The sequence below is a fragment of the Ailuropoda melanoleuca genome, chromosome X (assembly GCF_002007445.2).
Source record: "Ailuropoda melanoleuca isolate Jingjing chromosome X, ASM200744v2, whole genome shotgun sequence".
Lineage (NCBI taxonomy): Eukaryota > Metazoa > Chordata > Mammalia > Carnivora > Ursidae > Ailuropoda > Ailuropoda melanoleuca.
In genome coordinates this window covers 13,805,551-13,823,801 of record NC_048238.1, presented here as the reverse complement: position 1 = coordinate 13,823,801, position 18,251 = coordinate 13,805,551, and the positions used below count along the sequence as shown (strand labels likewise).

General features: G+C 39.1%; 1 protein-coding gene across 1 annotated transcript in view; it reads right to left on the bottom strand.

The window, feature by feature from the left end:
* REPS2 (RALBP1 associated Eps domain containing 2) overlaps positions 1-18,251 on the bottom strand; it is a gene marked incomplete at its 5' end in the record, with an annotated part of 225,022 nt that overhangs the window by 46,724 nt on the left and 160,047 nt on the right. The window contains 2 exons of the mRNA XM_034649893.1: positions 8,812-8,904; positions 10,743-10,804. Coding sequence (XP_034505784.1) covers positions 8,812-8,904; positions 10,743-10,804 — 155 coding nt within the window. The remainder of the gene's footprint in view (positions 1-8,811; positions 8,905-10,742; positions 10,805-18,251) is intronic.

Genomic DNA, 18,251 nt, shown 5'->3' with positions numbered 1-18,251 from the left:
AAGCTTTGAGTGACTTCTTAAAATTCTAATTGTTCTATCAGAGAACATTTTTTTCCCTTTTTCCTAAATGTTAATTGAAAGAGGAACTCTTTAAAAGAAAAACTACATTATTTTCCCACCAAAAAGAGCTATCTAAACTACTACTAATTACTTAGCAGTTTACCTCCAAATGCTTGACAGCAGACACTTGACATTTTGGACTGAAATACCTGGAGACCTTTATGGACACCCCAATTCACATACATACCACTCATGTAGTCTCCCCAAAATAGAGAATGTATTTATAATAAACAAGTTATAAGATGAAATAGGTAAGTTATAGATGAATGATCTAAGTAACCCCTTTAGGCCCCTAAAAAGAGTTAGTGGAAATTCACTGAGAAGTTAAAAACCTCAAAAGCCCACTGGGAAGGGAACACTGTCCAGTAACACTGAGAAAGGAATTCAAAATCCGACCACGGCAGAAGGGCCAATCACTGTGTTCCACGGACTTTCCAGATCACCCTGAGAAGGCAGAACACCTTACTTCAAAAGTCAACTAAATACTTTTATGTGGTAAAATCACAAAACTTTTCTGTATTCAGCTGTTATCCCTCTTTTCCACTATTTTCCATATAATCATTTTAATAGATGTCTAATACCCTATTAGGCAGATAGACAATACCCTTGACCAGAGGCATCTTCTTGGACATCTGTCTGTATTGTTTTTTATTTTTATTAGTAATACTAAACTAAATGCAACCATAAAACTTTTCCTTTCTTTTCAACAGTTCTTGGGATACATTCTAATAGCATTTGTTGATAGCAGGCAAAACTATGCATGCTGTTTCAAACAGCGGGATTTATCTTTAATCTTCCCTCCACTATTACAATGCCAGTATTCCCTCACTATATCTCTGTCTTCTCCCTGGACTTATCACTACGGCAGTTTCCTCCGCCTTTTTTTTTTTTTAAGATTTTATTTATTTATTCAACAGAGACAGCCAGCGAGAGAGGGAACACAAGCAGGGGGAGTGGGAGAGGAAGAAGCAGGCTCCCAGCAGAGGAGCCTGACGTGGGCTCGACCCCATAACGCCAGGATCACGCCCTGAGCCGAAGGCAGACGCCTAACCGCTGTGCCACCCAGGCGCCCCTCCTCCGCCTTTTTAATTTCTCATTCAATGCCAACTGTCTGAGAACAGCTTTCAAATTCCTTTAATAAATCCTTATGAGAGGACTTGTAGAACTCTCAAGATTCAATCAACAGAGGCTGGTCTAAACCACAATTGTCTTCATGTCACACCAACCTGGGGCTCTGAAGAGCAATTTGAGTCGTCCACGAACCAATCCTACAACTAGGGAACATACAGTAAAATGCACTGCCAAAGTTAATACAGGGGGGAAAAAAAACAACCTTACACAAAACAGAAACATTTTACTGGAATATTCGACCTTGATAAATTCAAAACAACATTATCTACAGCGAGAGATAAATTTATCAGAATCTGATTTTAATTTAAAATAAAGCCTTTTTGGGGCACCTGGGGGGCTCAGATGGTTAAGTGTCTCCCTTCGGCTCAGGTCAAGATCCCAGGGTCCTGGGATGGAGCCCCACATCGGGCTCCCTGCTCAGCAGGGGACCTACTTCTCCCTCTCCCTCTGCCGCTCCCCCTGCTTGTGCTTTCCTGCTCTCTGTCAAATAAATAAAATCTTTAAAAATGAAATAAAACAAAGCCTTTTATATTTAACCAGAGGACACAAAAACCAATTTTTAGTTTCAATGATTTTGCTATTGTTTTCCTACTCTCTATATCATTTATCTCAACCCTACATCATTTCCTTCCTTCTGCTACCTCTGGGTTTAGCTTGCTCTTATTTTTCTAATTTCTTATGGTGTAAAGTTAGCTTATTGGTTTTGGATCCCCCTTTTTTTTTAATATAAGTGCTTATAGGTATAAATTTCCCCAGGGTACTGTTAGTACTGTTATTCCTGCATCTCATAGGTTTTGGTATGTTTTCCCTTTCATTCATCTCAAGGTATTTTCTTTTCTTTTTTTTTTCATGTAAAATAAGTTTTATTGTTCTTTAAAAGGGTTCAGGGTTTGGTTTTAAATCAGGCTGCACACCTTTCATCAGTCTGACATCTCTCTCACCATGTCAAACTGGCTTCAACTAGCAATACTTCATTAAATCCAAAAGAAAAAAAACTTTAAATTTTGAGGAAGAAAATCCAGTTCTGAGAACAATTAACATTAGTATGTAATTTATAACAAAATGAGGGATAATGTTTTTTGTCGCTTTATACACCCTTCTCCTCATACAGAACCAGGAATGTAATTTTCCATCTCAAGGTATTTTCTAATTGCACTTGTAATTTCTTCTTTGACCTACTAGTTTTTTAACAGTATGTTGTCTAATTTCCACATGTTAGTGAATCTTCCTGTGTTATATCCATTAATGATTTCTAGTTTCATTCCACTGTGGTCACTTTGTATGATTTCAATCTTTTTAAATTTATTGAGACTTGTTTTGTGGCCTAACATCTGGTCTATCCTGGGGAATGTTCCATGTGCACAAGAGAAGAAGTGCCTTGTGCTGTTGTTGGGTACAGTGTTCTATAGATGTCGCTCAGGTCTAGGGGATTCAGAGTGCTGTTCATGTCCTCTATTTCCTTACTGGTCTTCTGTCCGGTTGTTCTATCCATTACTAAAAGTGGGATTTTGTATAACTGTCTACTACTCCCTTCAATTCTACTGGGTTTTGCTTCATACATTTTGGGGCTCTGTTGTTAGGTGTGTATTTTTTAATAAATTTTTTACCATCTTAATGGAGTGACCCTTTAATCGATATATGATGTCCTTCTATGTCTTGTAAAAATTTTTGTCTTTAAGTCTATTTAGTCTGATGTGACTAAAGCCAACCAGGCTCTCTTTTGGTCACTATTTGCATGAAATATCTTTTTCCATTCTTTCATTTTCAACCTATTTTTAACACTGGATCAAAAGTGAATCTCTTACAGTCAGCATATAGTTGGATTATTTTTTAAATCCATCTGTTTCTGCCAATTAATTGGAGGTGTTTATCCATTTAAAGTAATTCCATATAAGGAAAGATTTACTTCTGCCATTTGTTGTCTGTTTTCTATGTCTTATACCCGTTTGGTTCCTCAGTCCTTCCATCATTTCTTTTTTTATGATTAACTGATTTTTTTCTAGTATACCATTTTTGTTACCTTCTCATTTTCTTTTATATTTTTTAGTTTTTTTCCTTAGTAGTTACCCTAAGGATTGGTTAACATTTGAACTTTATAACAATCAAATTTGAATTAATACCAACTTAGTGTCAAGAATATACAAAAACTCTACTCCTTTATAGCCCTGTTGCCCCTTAGATTATTATTGTCACAAATTATATCCTTATACATGTGTGCTCATTAAGAGATTTGCAATTATTGTTTTAAGTATTTTTCTTTTAAACTGTATAGAAAACAGAAGAATTACAAATCAACACTACTGGCTTTGAGATTCACCATTCTTCATTTCTTTTTGTGGCTTCGAGCTACTGTAAAGTGTCCCTTCATTTCGGTCTGGAGAACTCCCTTTAGCACTTGTTATGGGGCAGGTCTGCTAGTGACAAACTCCTTGAGTGTTTGCTTATTGGGGAATGTCTGTCTCCAGTGACACTGTCTGTCGGGGTATGAAGTGCCTCCCCAGGCCACCTGTTGCCATCAGATTAGGGTTAGGAGACCCCTTTGGTCTCTGCTAAAATCATGTTTTCCAGCTAGGAAAGTACCACCCCAGGTTGTCTGCTGCCACCAGGTGAGGGACAAGAGACCAATTTCCAGACTGGTCTCTGATGACACGAGAGGGAGGGACATCCACGGCGTTTGAATGGGGTAGAGCAGGTGTTGTCAAAAAGGTTTCTATCTAGCTTATCTACCTTTGGCTAGACAGTAGACTTTTCTCAAGGGCTTTTTTTTTTTTTTTGGTCTACATTTGTTGGCAGTTCCAGTTTGCAGGCTTCTCCAGTACTCAGTCCAGGATATATGGGAGTTTTTTTTTTTTTTTACAACTCAAGGAACTCACTGCCATGCCATTACTCAAGTCCTAAGGCCCTAGCCAGTCCACTTTCCTGTTTACATCTTTCAAAGTCCTCTTTCTGTTTATTATGTCCAGGGCTTTTAGTTGTACTTAGCAGTAGAGGGAAGCAAGGAGAAATTAGTTTAAATCATCTTGTCCTCAATTGTGTTTTATGATGTTTCAACGATATTTGCAACAAATTTTTTCTTGAATAGAGGAATACAACACAGAATCAGAAATCTTAAGCCCTATAAGGATCTATCTACTCTAAGCTCCACATTTTATAGAAGAGGCAGTAGGTCTGTGAGACTAATCTGCTTACTTCCCACAAAGCTTACAGAGTAGTGAAGCTAAGAACCAGAGCACAGACACATTCATATCGTGCTCTACAGCTTTCAGTATGTTCTTTCATCATCACAAATGAAGGTAGATCCTGGGCCTAGACCTTCTTTCCTTAATTACAGAAATACTCATTAACATACTGTGATTTTTAGCTAATCTATAGCGTGCACTGTAAGACAGACCAGGGTAACACTCTGGAAGAAAGTGAAAGTGGCATCCTAGGTGATAGGTTTGTAAATTCTCTTCAGAATAATTATGAAGTTTCTAATACATGAATACATAGAAAAATACCTCTTGACATATACTAAACTTACATACTGATGAGTGAAAATTAGGATGTTGTATATATCTTTGAAAGCTCACAAATATGCTTTATCTACATAGCCAATATATTAAGGTGATTTGATGAGTAATGTACATTACATGAGATTTGATGTATGCCCACTGAGTTTTAATTTGATCAAGAGAAAAGCCGTGAAATGCTAGAAGTGATGACATTTCCATACTGTTTATACTTAAAGAATGTTTTCTTACAGATATTTAAAGTTGCCAATGAGATAGTACTTCATTTTACTCTATTAAAAATGATTTAGTATGTGTTTAAAATGGATTGAGTATGCATGTTAAACTTTAATCAAATTTGCATTTTAAAAATCTATTAAATAATCCTGTGAGAAACTTACATAATCACCAGTAATGCCCCCCCAAAAGACCAAGAGAAAAAGAGTAAGTGTGTGTGAGCTCTAAAACTCTTAATTTCTTCCAGGGGAATTTACTATTTTGTATCACCAATTAATACATTAACTTACAATAAGAATACCTGAAATAACAGGATATTATATTATAAGGACATTTTCTAGAATAACATAGTGTCAAGTATTTCAGAAATAGTTCAGGGCCTAGAAACTGCCATTTGAGTTTAAGTGAGCTCGTCTTTCCTTCCAAATGAAAAGACGGTAGGATCTTATTTAAAAAGTTGTGTCTAAGAAATTTGGCTTTGAAATGGAACAGCAAGCTCAGCATATTCCTACTGGGTTCAGTAGTGCCTTAGGGACCTCATTCTAGCCAGATGACATAGTTAGATGAAAGATTTGCTGCATGGACTATGGTTTCCTCAAGGCCACCTGGGTTCATGGCTAGTCCTTCACAATAGTACACACAGGACCTGAGGTGCACAGTGGCTAGTCCCTCCAGCAAAACCATCCCATCAATCCCTCTAACCCTGCTGGAGTCAGCCATCCCAAGAACTGAGACTCCCAAGGCCATCCATCAGGATCTGGGTTCTTGTCCCCACAGGGTATGGGTACATCCCCTAACCTGACTTCATGCCTCCCACCCTCCCCAACTCAAGAAAGACTTCCACTGTGCACTGTAAGAACTCAGGGCATGGGGCGCCTGGGTGGCTCAGTCATTAAGTGCCTGCCTTTGGCTCAGGTCATGATCACAGGGTTCTGGGATCAAGCCCCGCATCAGGCTCTCTGCTCAGTGGGGAGTCTCCCTTTCCCCTCTCTCTCTGTCCCTCACCCTGCTTGTGCTCTCTCTCTCTCTCAAATAAATAAATAAAATCTTTAAAGAAAAAAAAAAGAACTTAGGGCATACCACTAACAAATCCTGTAGATTCTCAACTTCATCTCTGAACATTCCTCCTCTTGCCCTAATTCAGTGTTTCTCAATCCCAGCTACACTTCAGAATCATGTGGGGAGCTTCTTAAAACTCCCAATGCCTGGGCCTCCCACCACACCAAAATCTCTGGGCGTGGGACCCAAACCTCAGTAGGTTTAAAGCTCTCCCCCAGATGATTCCTGTGTGTACAACGTGAGTACCACTGGGCTAACTTACACCCTGTGCTCTCCCGTCAGGGGCTGCTCCCCCAACAGAACTCTTGTCAGGGGGTCCTCCTTTCCCAAAGCTTTGGCACCACTGGCTTCAAGTGGGCAGGCCACTGGCTCTTCGCTGCCATGTCCAAACACTAAATCTCTCTCCCCTAAAATCTAGCTTTCTAAATTTCAGACAGTTCCTTGAACACATGGGGATCTCTTGCATGCCTGCCTCCTTGCATTTGCTTTTTCTCTATAGCAATGCTCTGAACCCCTCAGCCACCTGAAGAGAAAAGTTCTCTTGTTTAAAACTCATTTCACTGGTCACCTTAGCCCTTCCGTGAAGCCGTCTTGGTCTAAGCTTAAAAGTATTGATCTAATGCTTCCTGCACAGTACTTTCACCCTACAGTGCTATTTTAGTACTCATTGCATTGCAAGTGAGAAGTGCTTGCTGTTGTAAGAAATTAGTGGTATAAATAGGAAAATTCTGAGCACATTAGTCTACAGGGAGCCCCAAGTCATCAAATGTAGTGCTAATATAAAACTGAAAAGATTATCCTTTATACAAAAAAACCTCTTTTTTAAATAAAGATTATTGCCATAAGAAATGTGGCATGAGATCAATACTATTAAAGAGATTTAATTATTAGAGTATCAAATAGGCCCTTAGGAGAGAACTGACCTATGGGACAAGCACCAACTCTGTGGATGGAATTTTACTCAGTTTATATGCATACAAACAGTGAGCTACTAAGTTTAACTCTCATGTTAACACTGCTCCATATGAAACAGTTAATTCTAACTGCTTTTTAGTCATTTACGTTATGAATCAATCTTTTTTAAAAAATTAGTAAATAAATGTGTCACCTCTTCTGAGCTGAGCCAAAATACCATGACCTGGTCTCTAGCCTGTCCTCAAGAAAACATGGAACACAAACCATTTGATTCTTTATATATTCACTTGGTCCCTCTTGATCTTACCTATAGCATGAAAAATAAAAAGATCTGTTTCTTTGAATTTATTACTTTTCCTAACTCCATGGCCCCATTTGTATAATTTACTCCAGATGTCCATATCATACTGGTTCTTAGTATAAGTAAGAGCCAGCTAAACTGCATTTTATGCTGAAAATCTATACCTCATCTCTCTCACTTGATAAAAGTAGAGATATATTTCTAGCGTATATAGAAATGATCTCTATATACCTTTGTGGACACATCTGCAAATGCACAAATGCTTTTCTCTTACATACTTAAAACCTCAAAGGACATCACTGACTGGCCACATAGTTTTTTAAATAGTTGTTCCTTTTTAGGGAACAGAATGTTTTCTTGTTTATTACAATCTAGTCTTAACCATTTATCAAGTTAAATAATATGAAAATTTTAAATCCAGGGCCACCTGGGTGGCTCAGTTGGTTAAGCACCTGCCTTCAGCTCAGGTCATGATCCCAGGGTCCTGGGATCAAGCCCCACATCGGGCTCCCTGTTTGGCAGGGAGTCTGCTTCTCCCTCTCCCTCTGCCCCTCTCCTTGCTTGTGTGCTCTCACTCTCACTCTCTCTTTCTAATAAATAAAATCTAAAAAAAAAAGAAAATTTTAAATCCAAAACCTTTTTATCTTAATCTCTTCTCAGAGCTACTGATAAATTTAAGATTTAAATTATACCAAGCTTCCTTGTTTCTCCCCAGGCACTAAGTTTAAGCCTTGTAAAGGAGTCTCTGAGGTTAGGTATATATATTTTTTTCCAAAGTCAGGTTGACTGTCCACATATAACAAGGAACACTCAAAACAATGTTTAACAGAGCAAAAGAAGAACTCAAAATGCTTAAGTTTGCTGTAATAAAGCTTGTTGTGAAGTGGTAAAAATGACCTCATGAGAGAGTAAGCCAGACGGAAAAGCAAAGCAAATAAGAAAACACAACAAATTGAAAACATGACAACTAAAAATCCGAAGTTAACGTGTGGTAAACTTTCTTTTTCAGTTTCAACTCTTCTAGGGAAAACTACTAGCCTAAGATATAAAAATTTAACTTTAATCACATAATATAGAGAGGAGGTGACAAATGAAAGCAGTTTGGAAATGTTCTTACGAATATCTTAAAGCTGGTGGAGAATAATGTTCCCTAACAAAGCCCTCAGGGGATTGTTAAGTCTTGTATAAAGAAAGAGGTGAATGGTCACACACACTACGAAATTGCACGCTTTACCAAAATTGACCAGGTTTCCTTACTGTAGGACTTCAAACCCTTTAATAAGCCCATACGCACTGTGAATCGCCACAAGTGGGTACTGAGGCAGCAGCCTGCAAATTTGTCTTACCACAGAGCCCTGTTAATATCTCCCAGAAGACCGCTTTATCACAAGTGGTTTGGGAAAGACTAGAATACACAGGTGCCCCAACCACGCAGTTAGGTGAGCCTTTCCCAGGGCCATTAGCAATTTGACACTGCACAAAGACTAAATACAGTCACATGTTCAGTACCCAGGATTTCCTCTGGTGAATGTGTGTGTCCCACTCACAGTGGAGGAAAAGGGGAGAGTAGGGGGAGGGAAGTGGCGAAGGGATTTTCTGCCTGCATTTCTTACACACCTGTTTCTGTAGTCTGAAATCTCCATAGTTAGGCAGCTGAATTGGAGGCTTGGGCTGAGCACTGCGCTCACTGTTTACATTGTGATGGGAAATCTGGTAGACAAAGAAGCAGTCTCATTCATTAACAGTGACTTGAGAATTCCCAGCCCCCCATCAGATCCTTGGTCACTAAGACCCCAAGTAGGCAGGAAGCCCACCTCAAGCAGGTCAGATGAGGACTGCTGATAGCAGCAACAAATTTCACAACCAGGAAGTCACTCCTGTTACTTGTACAGTAGAAGATAAGGAGGTTGATCACAAAAGCCCTTTCAGGCACGTCTGCCATGCATTCATCCAGGTGGTACCCAAGCCCCAGTATGAGACCAGCAGCTGGTAGATAACTACCTCCAGAATGCCCACTATTTTGCTGTGACAAAGCCCAGGTTTGCTGTTGGTGCCAGTCAGGAGTTTGGTCCCATCTAGGTCCTCCAGAGGGGGGATGTGGTGAAAGCCTCACCGGCCAGAGCAACAGATCACTGTCTTACTGTATACGTAGATACTTCAGCTCCAATGATGGGGAGTACAGGGACTTTTAGGAGATGGACCTCAGTTTGGGAACTGGCTCTACCTATTTACTAGCTATGTCACCTTGGCTGACTTGCTTAACTCCTGTTTTGGCTCCTCTGTAAAAAAATAAAGGATATTAACACCTACTTCATAGGATTTTTGTGGAGATTAAATAATGCATTGAAAGCACTTAGCACAATACCTGGTCTACTGCAGATGCTCAAGAAACAGAGCAAACAATTTAAATGAGCAGATATTATAACCAGGGAAAAGCTAAGGACAGAACTAAAGTTTGCCATTAGATATACAGCAGGGACTCAATAAATACTTGTTGACTGATTAATCAACAACTTTTAAAGCCAATCCTGGAGTATTAGAAAGGGGGTTCTCACTCGTTTATATGTGAGTCAGGAAGAACAGGGCTTTTTATTACCCTTCAAGCCGAGGAAGGAAAACAGTACTCATTGTATTTGCACCTCAGTCTGAGTGGATGCTAAAGATGATCTAATTCTCTAAAAAAAGGACAAGCAAATGTTCAAAGTGGTTTCGGTGACTCAGCAAGTCCTAAGATGTGCCATATGGAAAGGTATGTTCTGAAGCACCTAGAGCAATAAGGTAGAAACTGGGACTGTTTATAGAGAAAGTTCCCAACGTTTTCTGCTGAAAGTTAGAGGGCCTTTAAAGACAGAAAGTCTCTTCAGCAGCAATTAATGAAAGGAAAGATCTGTAGTGCCCTTTACCATACTCAGCAGATTTGCTGCTTGCTTCTCATTTCCAACTCTACAAGGAGTGTTGATGAATAAGGTCATAGTAGCACATATAAATAAGGCAGAATTAATTCACAAGTGAAACAGATTTTGGTTGACACACTCTCCCAACTCCTGCTGTTTCAGTTTATTGTTCCAAAGGAAAATACCATCCTAAAGAAAAAGAAAGCACTGTAGGCCCAAACCACAGCGCTAAAACCATGGTGATGACCATTAATTATGGAGAATTAACACAGTTCCTAAAATACTGATGAAAATATACACACCCCAAATGCACATATTGTACAGAAAAACCATGTCCCCCCACCGCCCAACTGGAGAGGCCCATTCTTCTACATCTTTCTCTCTCTGAAAATGACATGCAACCCTGTATGGCCAAAGGTGAACCAGTATGCATTTGTTTGGTTGCTTATTGAGGAAACTTTCCCTTTTCCACATGAGGTTGGGGGACTGGCTGGATAAGAAGAAATGCAACCACTCTCTGCTCTCTTTGTCCAGATGTCATCTTGGGAATGTGACCGGCCAATTCTGTGGCTATCGACCCTTGCAAAGGAAGCACAGTGGTAGGAAAACTTCCCTATAACCAATAGTTCACAGAAATCAACTTCTGTTTCCTACCTGGGATGGACAAGGTCTTGGAGGGAGCGCAGGTGGTGGAGGTAACAATCCTGACTTAGTAGCTGAAAAGAAAAACACATACTGTTAAGAATTACCAAAAACACATCAGGTGCTGCACTCAGGGTAGAGTCTGCTTGAGATGGTCTCTCCCCTTCTCCCTCTGCCCCTCCCCCTTCTCTCTAAAATGAATAAATACATATTTTAAAAAAAGAATTACCAGAACAAAACAAAATATCCTTCCACTTTTTAACTAGGAATACCAATTGCAGTTAACATGTTTAAGTTATTAACATCCACCTGAAGGCTTAATTTTTTAAAAAAACAGTACATATTATTTCTAATCCCTTTTTCATTTTCATCCTACCTACCCCAAATCCAATTATTTATATAGGCTGTTTTGATTAAGACAGTATAGAACAGTAAGGAAAAGATACCCTTTGATCAAAGGACTGGAACCCAGCATGGGAAAGGCAGTCAATCCCTCATTATTCTGATGTTAATTATTTAGTTTCAAATAATCTAGGCCCTTCGGTTTCTCTAATATTTCTCCCTATCTCTTGGCCATTACACTACTCATTAGCTCAGCAAGTGGGCTACAGAAATGAAGGAAGCCAGAGTCCCCACGGGCAGCTCTGCTACCCTGTAAGCTAGTGCGTCTGACAGCAGCAGGGAGGCTGAAAGAGCTGGGACTAAATGATGTTGAGGGACCCTTCAAAGATCTCGATTTCCTTTTCTCTCCCTGATCCTTATTAGCAGAAATAATAAAATCTGTTTCTATAATAATCTGGCCCCATTCAAAGGATGTTTTAAACAAAAGTTTCAGTCTAATTTTTTTAAATTTTGTGAGATATAGAGAAAATTTGAGTTAAGCCAAGAATGTCCGAGTTGTAACTAAATGAAAATAAACATCTGCAAGTGAATTATAAATAAAGCTCATAATCATGCACAAGAAATGTTTATTATCACACACTGGCAAGTTAAACCATATTCTTTACAAACTCCTTTAAAAAGTACACTGTGCTATATAATAACCATACCTAGTTTATTGGCAATTCTATAATATGTGTGCTAATATTTGGACAATTTTCTGTGACTTAAAAATAAATCATAGCAATGTGCCAAGAACATGAAAGTTTTTGCAAATCACTTTTGATCTGACCGAGCTAGATCAGACGAGCCAGAAGATAGAGTCTGGGGCTTTCCATAAAGATAACTTAAGAGTAATTTCATAGGGATTTGCATTCTGAGCCAGTGCACAGATCTGGTACAACCATGTGGGCCCATCAATGATTTCCCTCAATCTGTCTTTCATTAAAATTTATGAAACACATCAGTGGGTCAAAATTCCAGAGGTGGTGAGACCTTGAACAGCCTTCGATGACAAAGCATGTAGCAGCAGAAAAACTAAAGCCTCAGGGATTATCTATCTCAGGGCCCCTTCCAACTCTAAATGTCCTCAGGATTGGGCCTTTAAATTACCAGTTTCCCTAAAAACAAAATTTTTAAAATCTACACGTTTTTAAAGGAAAGGCCTTTCACCGGAACAAAGTGTGTGTTAAAATAACCCTTTATTAACAAGAGGACTAAGAATTGATAAGCCAATTAAATAAACAAATTTCTGCTTCCAGCAAGAGGGAATAACAAAGACCAGATTTACCCTCCCATTTGAAACAGCCAAAAACAAACACGTTTTTTAATATGAAACAACAGTTTTAAGACATGAGAGCAAAATGTATAAAACAACAGTTTTTAAGACACTAGAAAATTCTGCAACAAAATAGTGATCCCTGAGAGACAGGAAACCAACCAGTGAGTCCAATGTCTCACTGTCCCTGCTTAGTGTACTCAGATATAGGACATACACCCAGATGCATTTCCGATTCATTTCATTTTTACTATTTTTTAATTAAAAAAAAAATGCCGGGGTGCCTCGGTGACTCAGTTGGCTAAGTGTCAGCCTTCGGCATAGGTCAAGATTCCAGGGTCCTGGAATGGAGCCCTGCATCGGGCTCCCTGCTCAGCTGGGGGCCTGCTTCTCCCTCTCCCTCTGTCGCTCCCACTGCTTGTGCTCTCTTGCTCCCTCTCTCTCTGTCTCTGTCAAATAGATAAAATCCTTAAAAAATAATAAAAAATAAAAAATAAAAAACAAATGCCTTATTTTTGTAAAAGATGATATGAGGGTGTTTCTGAATATACTTTTGGATAAAACCCTATCACCTATGAATATTCACAGCAATTTGGTTTCCTCTTTTCAGTACATTTATCTATTTTTTTTAAGATTTTATTTATTTATTTGACAGAGAGAGACAGCCAGCGAGAGAGGGAACACAAGCAGGGGGAGTGGGAGAGGAAGAAGCAGGCTCCCAGCAGGGGAGCCTGATGTGGGACTCGATCCCAGGACTCCGGGATCACGCCCTGAGCTGAAGGCAGACGCTTAATGACTGAGCCACCCAGGCGCCCCACATTTTTTTTGTTGTTGTTCCTATCTTACTTACCGGGTTAGAACATCTACTGTAAAGTTGACTTATAATGATCATAGGGGTATTCTTATCTTCTCTTGATCTCAAAGGGAAGGCTTTCACTATTTCAAATTAAGTATGGTATTTGCTATAGGTATGTGTAGAAACCCTTTAACAGATTATGAAAATTCCCACCTACTATTATTTTGAAATTTTTTGATAATTTGTTGATACATTTTAACCAAAACTGCATGTCCACCCAATGAGATGATAGTATGACTTCTCCCCTTATAATTAGTTAATACAACAAGTTACATTATAAATTTTTAAATATTAAAACACCCTTGCCAACCTAGGATAATCCCAACTTTGTCAGGTTTTTATATCTGCTTAGATTTAGTTGGCTAATATCGTATTTAGGATTTTTGCCAAGTATATTCATAAGTGAGACTCGTAAGTGAGTTTCCTTTCCCATATGGTAATCTGTTAGGCTTGATTCTGCTGGAGAGTTACCCATCTATACTCTGCAATAGGCTGCTGCTGTTGTTGAACGTCAGGTAAAACTTGACGGCAGAAGCATCTGGACCTGGAGTTTTGTTTGGAACAAGATTTTTAATGACTTCACTTCTTTAACTGTTACAGGATTATTTAGACTTTCTAATTTTTAAGTCAGTTTTGATAAATGATATTTTTCTAGACATTGTCTAAATGTTCATATTTATTGCCATAAAGACGCTTCCCATGCCCTCCTCTACCCCTCTTAATCTCCCGTGCATATAACTTTTCTTTTCTACTCCTAATACTGTTTGTATCATCGCTCTAGCTTCCCTCCATTTAGCTCACCTGGCATTTGTCCATTTAATTACTTTTTTCAAAAAACCAACTTCCCTGAGCCTCTGTAGTGTCTGCTTGCTTTCTGTGTCATTAATGTCTGCTCATCTCCTTGCATTTTCTTTCTTTGGGCTTATCCTATTGTTCTTTTTCTAGCTTAAATTACTTGTTTAACTGATTAATTTCCAGCGTTTCTTCTTTTTAACGTGTTTAGTGTTACAAATGTTCTTCCAAGTGTCACAGGTTTTGATCTGTTCTCATTCAGTTGTAAAGTTTTCCTAGTTTCCCTTACAGCCTCTTTTATGATACTACCTTCTGTCTGAAGTTCATCCTTTAAAATTTCCTTCATGGATAGTCTGTTAGTAGCAAGCTTAACCAGTTTGTGTGACTGAAAAGTCTTTATTTTTACCCTCATTCTTCAAAGATTATTTCACTGGGCATAGATTCTAGATGGACAGCTATTTTCTCACAGCACATTAAAAATAACATTTCACTATCTTCTGGCTTCCATTATTGCTGTGGAGAAGTCAGGTGTCTACAGAATCATTGTTTTTTGGTAAGTAGTCTGTCTTCTCTCTGGTTGCTTTTTAAATCTCTTTGTGGTGCTCTGCAGTACCGAACTTGACACTGAGTCTGCCTGTTTATTTCTTCATCCTCTTTTTCTATTTTTTTAAAGATTTTATTTATTTATTTGACAGAGAGAGACAGCCAGCGAGAGGGGGAACATAAGCAGGGGGAGTGGGAGAGGAAGAAGCAGGTTCCCAGCAGGGAACCCGATGCGGGGCTCGATCCCAGGACCCTGGGATCACGCCCTGAGCCGAAGGCAGATGCTTAATGACTGAGCCACCTAGGCACCCCTATTCTCTTTTTCTTTCATAACCTACTGAGCTTCACTAGAATTTCTGAACCATGTGGCATCCTGTTCACTCTGGGAAATTCTGAGTGATTCTCCAAATACTGTCTTACTGCCATTTTCTCTTAACTTTCCTTCTGGAGTTCTTTGTCTCAACTGTGCTGTGTTCTGGATAATTTTCTAAGATCCACTGTTCCATTAACCAATTCCCTCTTCAACTGTGCTTAATGTCCTGTTAATCCAGTCTTTAAGTTTACTTAAATGACTGTTTCATTTCTAGTTCTATCTGATCTGTTTTCAATTTTTTTTCATTTTTATAATATCTTGGCTATGTACTCATTTTCTCCATCTCCTTTTCTTTCAATTTATTAAACATATTTATGTAACAGTCTGTGTCTGATAATCCCAATCTGAGGGCTTTGTATTTACTACTCTTTTGCTGCTCCTGCTAGCTCTCTCTCACTGTGTTCCATTTCCTTCAGTGCTTGGCAACCTTCGACTCTGAATGCACACCCCTTGGAACTTTACCTGTAGGAATTGGGCCTTGTGTGGAAACTGGGTTCCTTCTCTATTATGTCTGCCAGAAACCCGAAGGTGCTTATCAACCTGGGATCACTTGAAACTAAAAGCTTGGCTTGATACTATATAGGGTTCCCAGTTTTTGCTGTCCTGAATTTTATTAAGTGTCCTATAGTAAGACTTTTGAGTCTAGATGATAGCTTGAATATTTTCAACTATCTCACTCTCACCTCGTTAACACAATAGTGAAAAGAACTGTTTAAATTTTCTTGTTTAAATTTGGAACTGGGAAAATGGATGAGTGGCTGATAGCTAAATGAGCAGTAGAGAAAGCAGACAGTAACCAAGGTGTACCACAGAAGCCCCCCAGTTCTCAAGAACTGATGACATCAAACTTCTCTGGAAGTAGAGGTAAAATGAAGAAAGCAATAAAAAGTAAAGAAAATTAACTAATAGTGAATCCTATTTCCTACCCTTTAGAAGGGCATACCTCGACAATACCCTTGAAGATCAGGTTCCAACTACACCTCATGCAGGTTTTGGCTTCAGGATCCCTGTTCCTATGGTCCCCTCCGCTTGTAGTGTCCATGCCCTACCCCTACTCCACCTGGGTAACTCAGAATATAGTAAGTGTCCAACAAATATCTGTTTAAACTAACATAAGAAAGAACTATAGGACCATGATCCATCCCCATATTAAAAAAAAAAGACTAACTGAAATCATTTATAGGAGTAGTTAGATCCTGAGATTTTTCTCCCACATTCTGCATATTTTTATCATGTTTCCCACTCCAGCAAAAGGCTAGAAGTATCCTTCTTCTCCAGGGAGGACACCAGGCCCAGACGAAGGCATCGGGGGATATTGAAAACAGGGGGATCTAGTAAATGTATACATTCTGAAACTGTCAACCCTTTTCCTCTCTGCTCTCAGACTTTTGTATCCAGAGATTCAAAGAAGTGCTCCAGGGAACTGGACCAGCCAAGAAGGAAGATTTAGACATCAAGAGATCTCTAACAAGATGACCAAATCAGATCACTCCACCATGAAACCCACAGATGGCGAGTCTTATCCATTTATCCACATATTCTAATCAGCTTTTTACCCCCTTTCTTAAATAGAAACAGATAATGAAGTATTATCAGATATCTGCAGAAAAATTTCTAAGATAGAGTAATAGAAATAATAGAAATAGAAAAAGGGTTAATTTCAAAGATACACATTAGATCTATAGTAGGAGAAAAAAATTTAATGTATATTAGTATCATCATAATGATCATTCAGTTTATTCCAGAATTACTTAGGCATTCACTGTGTATCAGGCATTGTTTGAGGTACTGTGAAAATACCAGGAAAAAAAACAGGAAAAAAAAGCTCTACCTTCCTGAAGCTTTATTTTACTGAGAAGACAACTAACGGGGTGGGAGTAAGGAGTGAAATTTCTCAAAGTTATCAGGGAAATCCTCTGTAAGAGACAAGAGATGTTATTTGCAAAGACGAAGTACTCAGACGCTACTGAAAAAAAGAACAGTCAAATAATTAAAAAGAGCACCTGGAAATTAAAAACATGATAGCAGAAAGGGAAAGCTTAATAGAAAGAGTCAAAGATAATCTAAGGAGATCTTTTTTAAAGGATTTATTTATTTATCTGAGAGAGAGCGGGGTGGGGGGCACGCACACACGAGCGCAGAGGGAAGGGGCAGAGGGAGGAGAGAGAGTTCCAAGCAGACGCCACGCTTAGCACAGAGCCCAATGTGGGGCTCGATCCCACAACGCTGAAATCACGACCTGAGCCAAAACCAGAGTGGGACACTTAACTGACCGTGCCACCCAGGCACCCCAATCTAAGGAGACCTTTTAAAAAGTAGGATAATATCTAAATAAAAGTTCCACAAAAAGAGAGAAAATAGCAGGAAAAAAAAATCACATGGTCCAAGAAAACTACCCAGAAATGAAGAATAGGACTTTCTAAATTAAAAGAGTCCACTGAGTACCCAGGACAATTGAAGAAAACAGACCCATGGCAAGGCACATCAATACAAAGTTTCAGGGACACTTGGGTGGCTCAGCTGGTTAAGTGGAGCTCAGGTCATGATTGCAGAGCCCTGGGATCGAGTCCCACATCGGGCTCCTTTCTTGGTGGGGAGCCTGCTTCTCCCTCTGCCTGCAGCTCCCTCTGCTTGTGCTGTCTCTCTCTCTCTCTCAAATAAATAAATAAAATCTTTTTAAAAAATATGAAGTTTCAAAATATTGGAGTTAGAAGATTCTACAACTTTCCAGCAGGGGATGGAAGAGGAAGGCAGGCCACATCCAAAGGGATCAAGAGTCTAAACAGTTTTAGACTTTTAATATACCACTGAAAGCAAGAATTCATTGAAGCAATGCCATAAAAATTCTGAAGAAAACTGATTTCCAACCGATGATTTAATACTCAAACGAGCAGCCTGCATGACAGTTCAATTGAAGGAATTCTGAGACATTCAGGGGCTCGTATTGAGCTCTATGCACCCTTTCCAAAAAAGCTACTCAAGGATGTGTTCTACCAAAGCAAGAGAGTAAACCAAGAAAGAGCAAGGCACAGTTATAAAGGAGCTCCAACATGGGAGAAAGAAGAAGAGAACCCTTTGATGACAGAGAAGGGAGATGCCATGATGAAAACTATATACCAGGCATAGAAGACAATCACTGTACATTTCTTCAAACAGATGAAACTAATACCTGTGTCGGAATCTCATAAGAGGAACTTTAGAAAATTGAGGGAGTCTACAGTTCCTTCAGGGGCAAGTACACTGAAAAGAAACAAGCTGATTATGCACTCCAAGGCCAACAAAAATCTGCGCAAGAAAAGT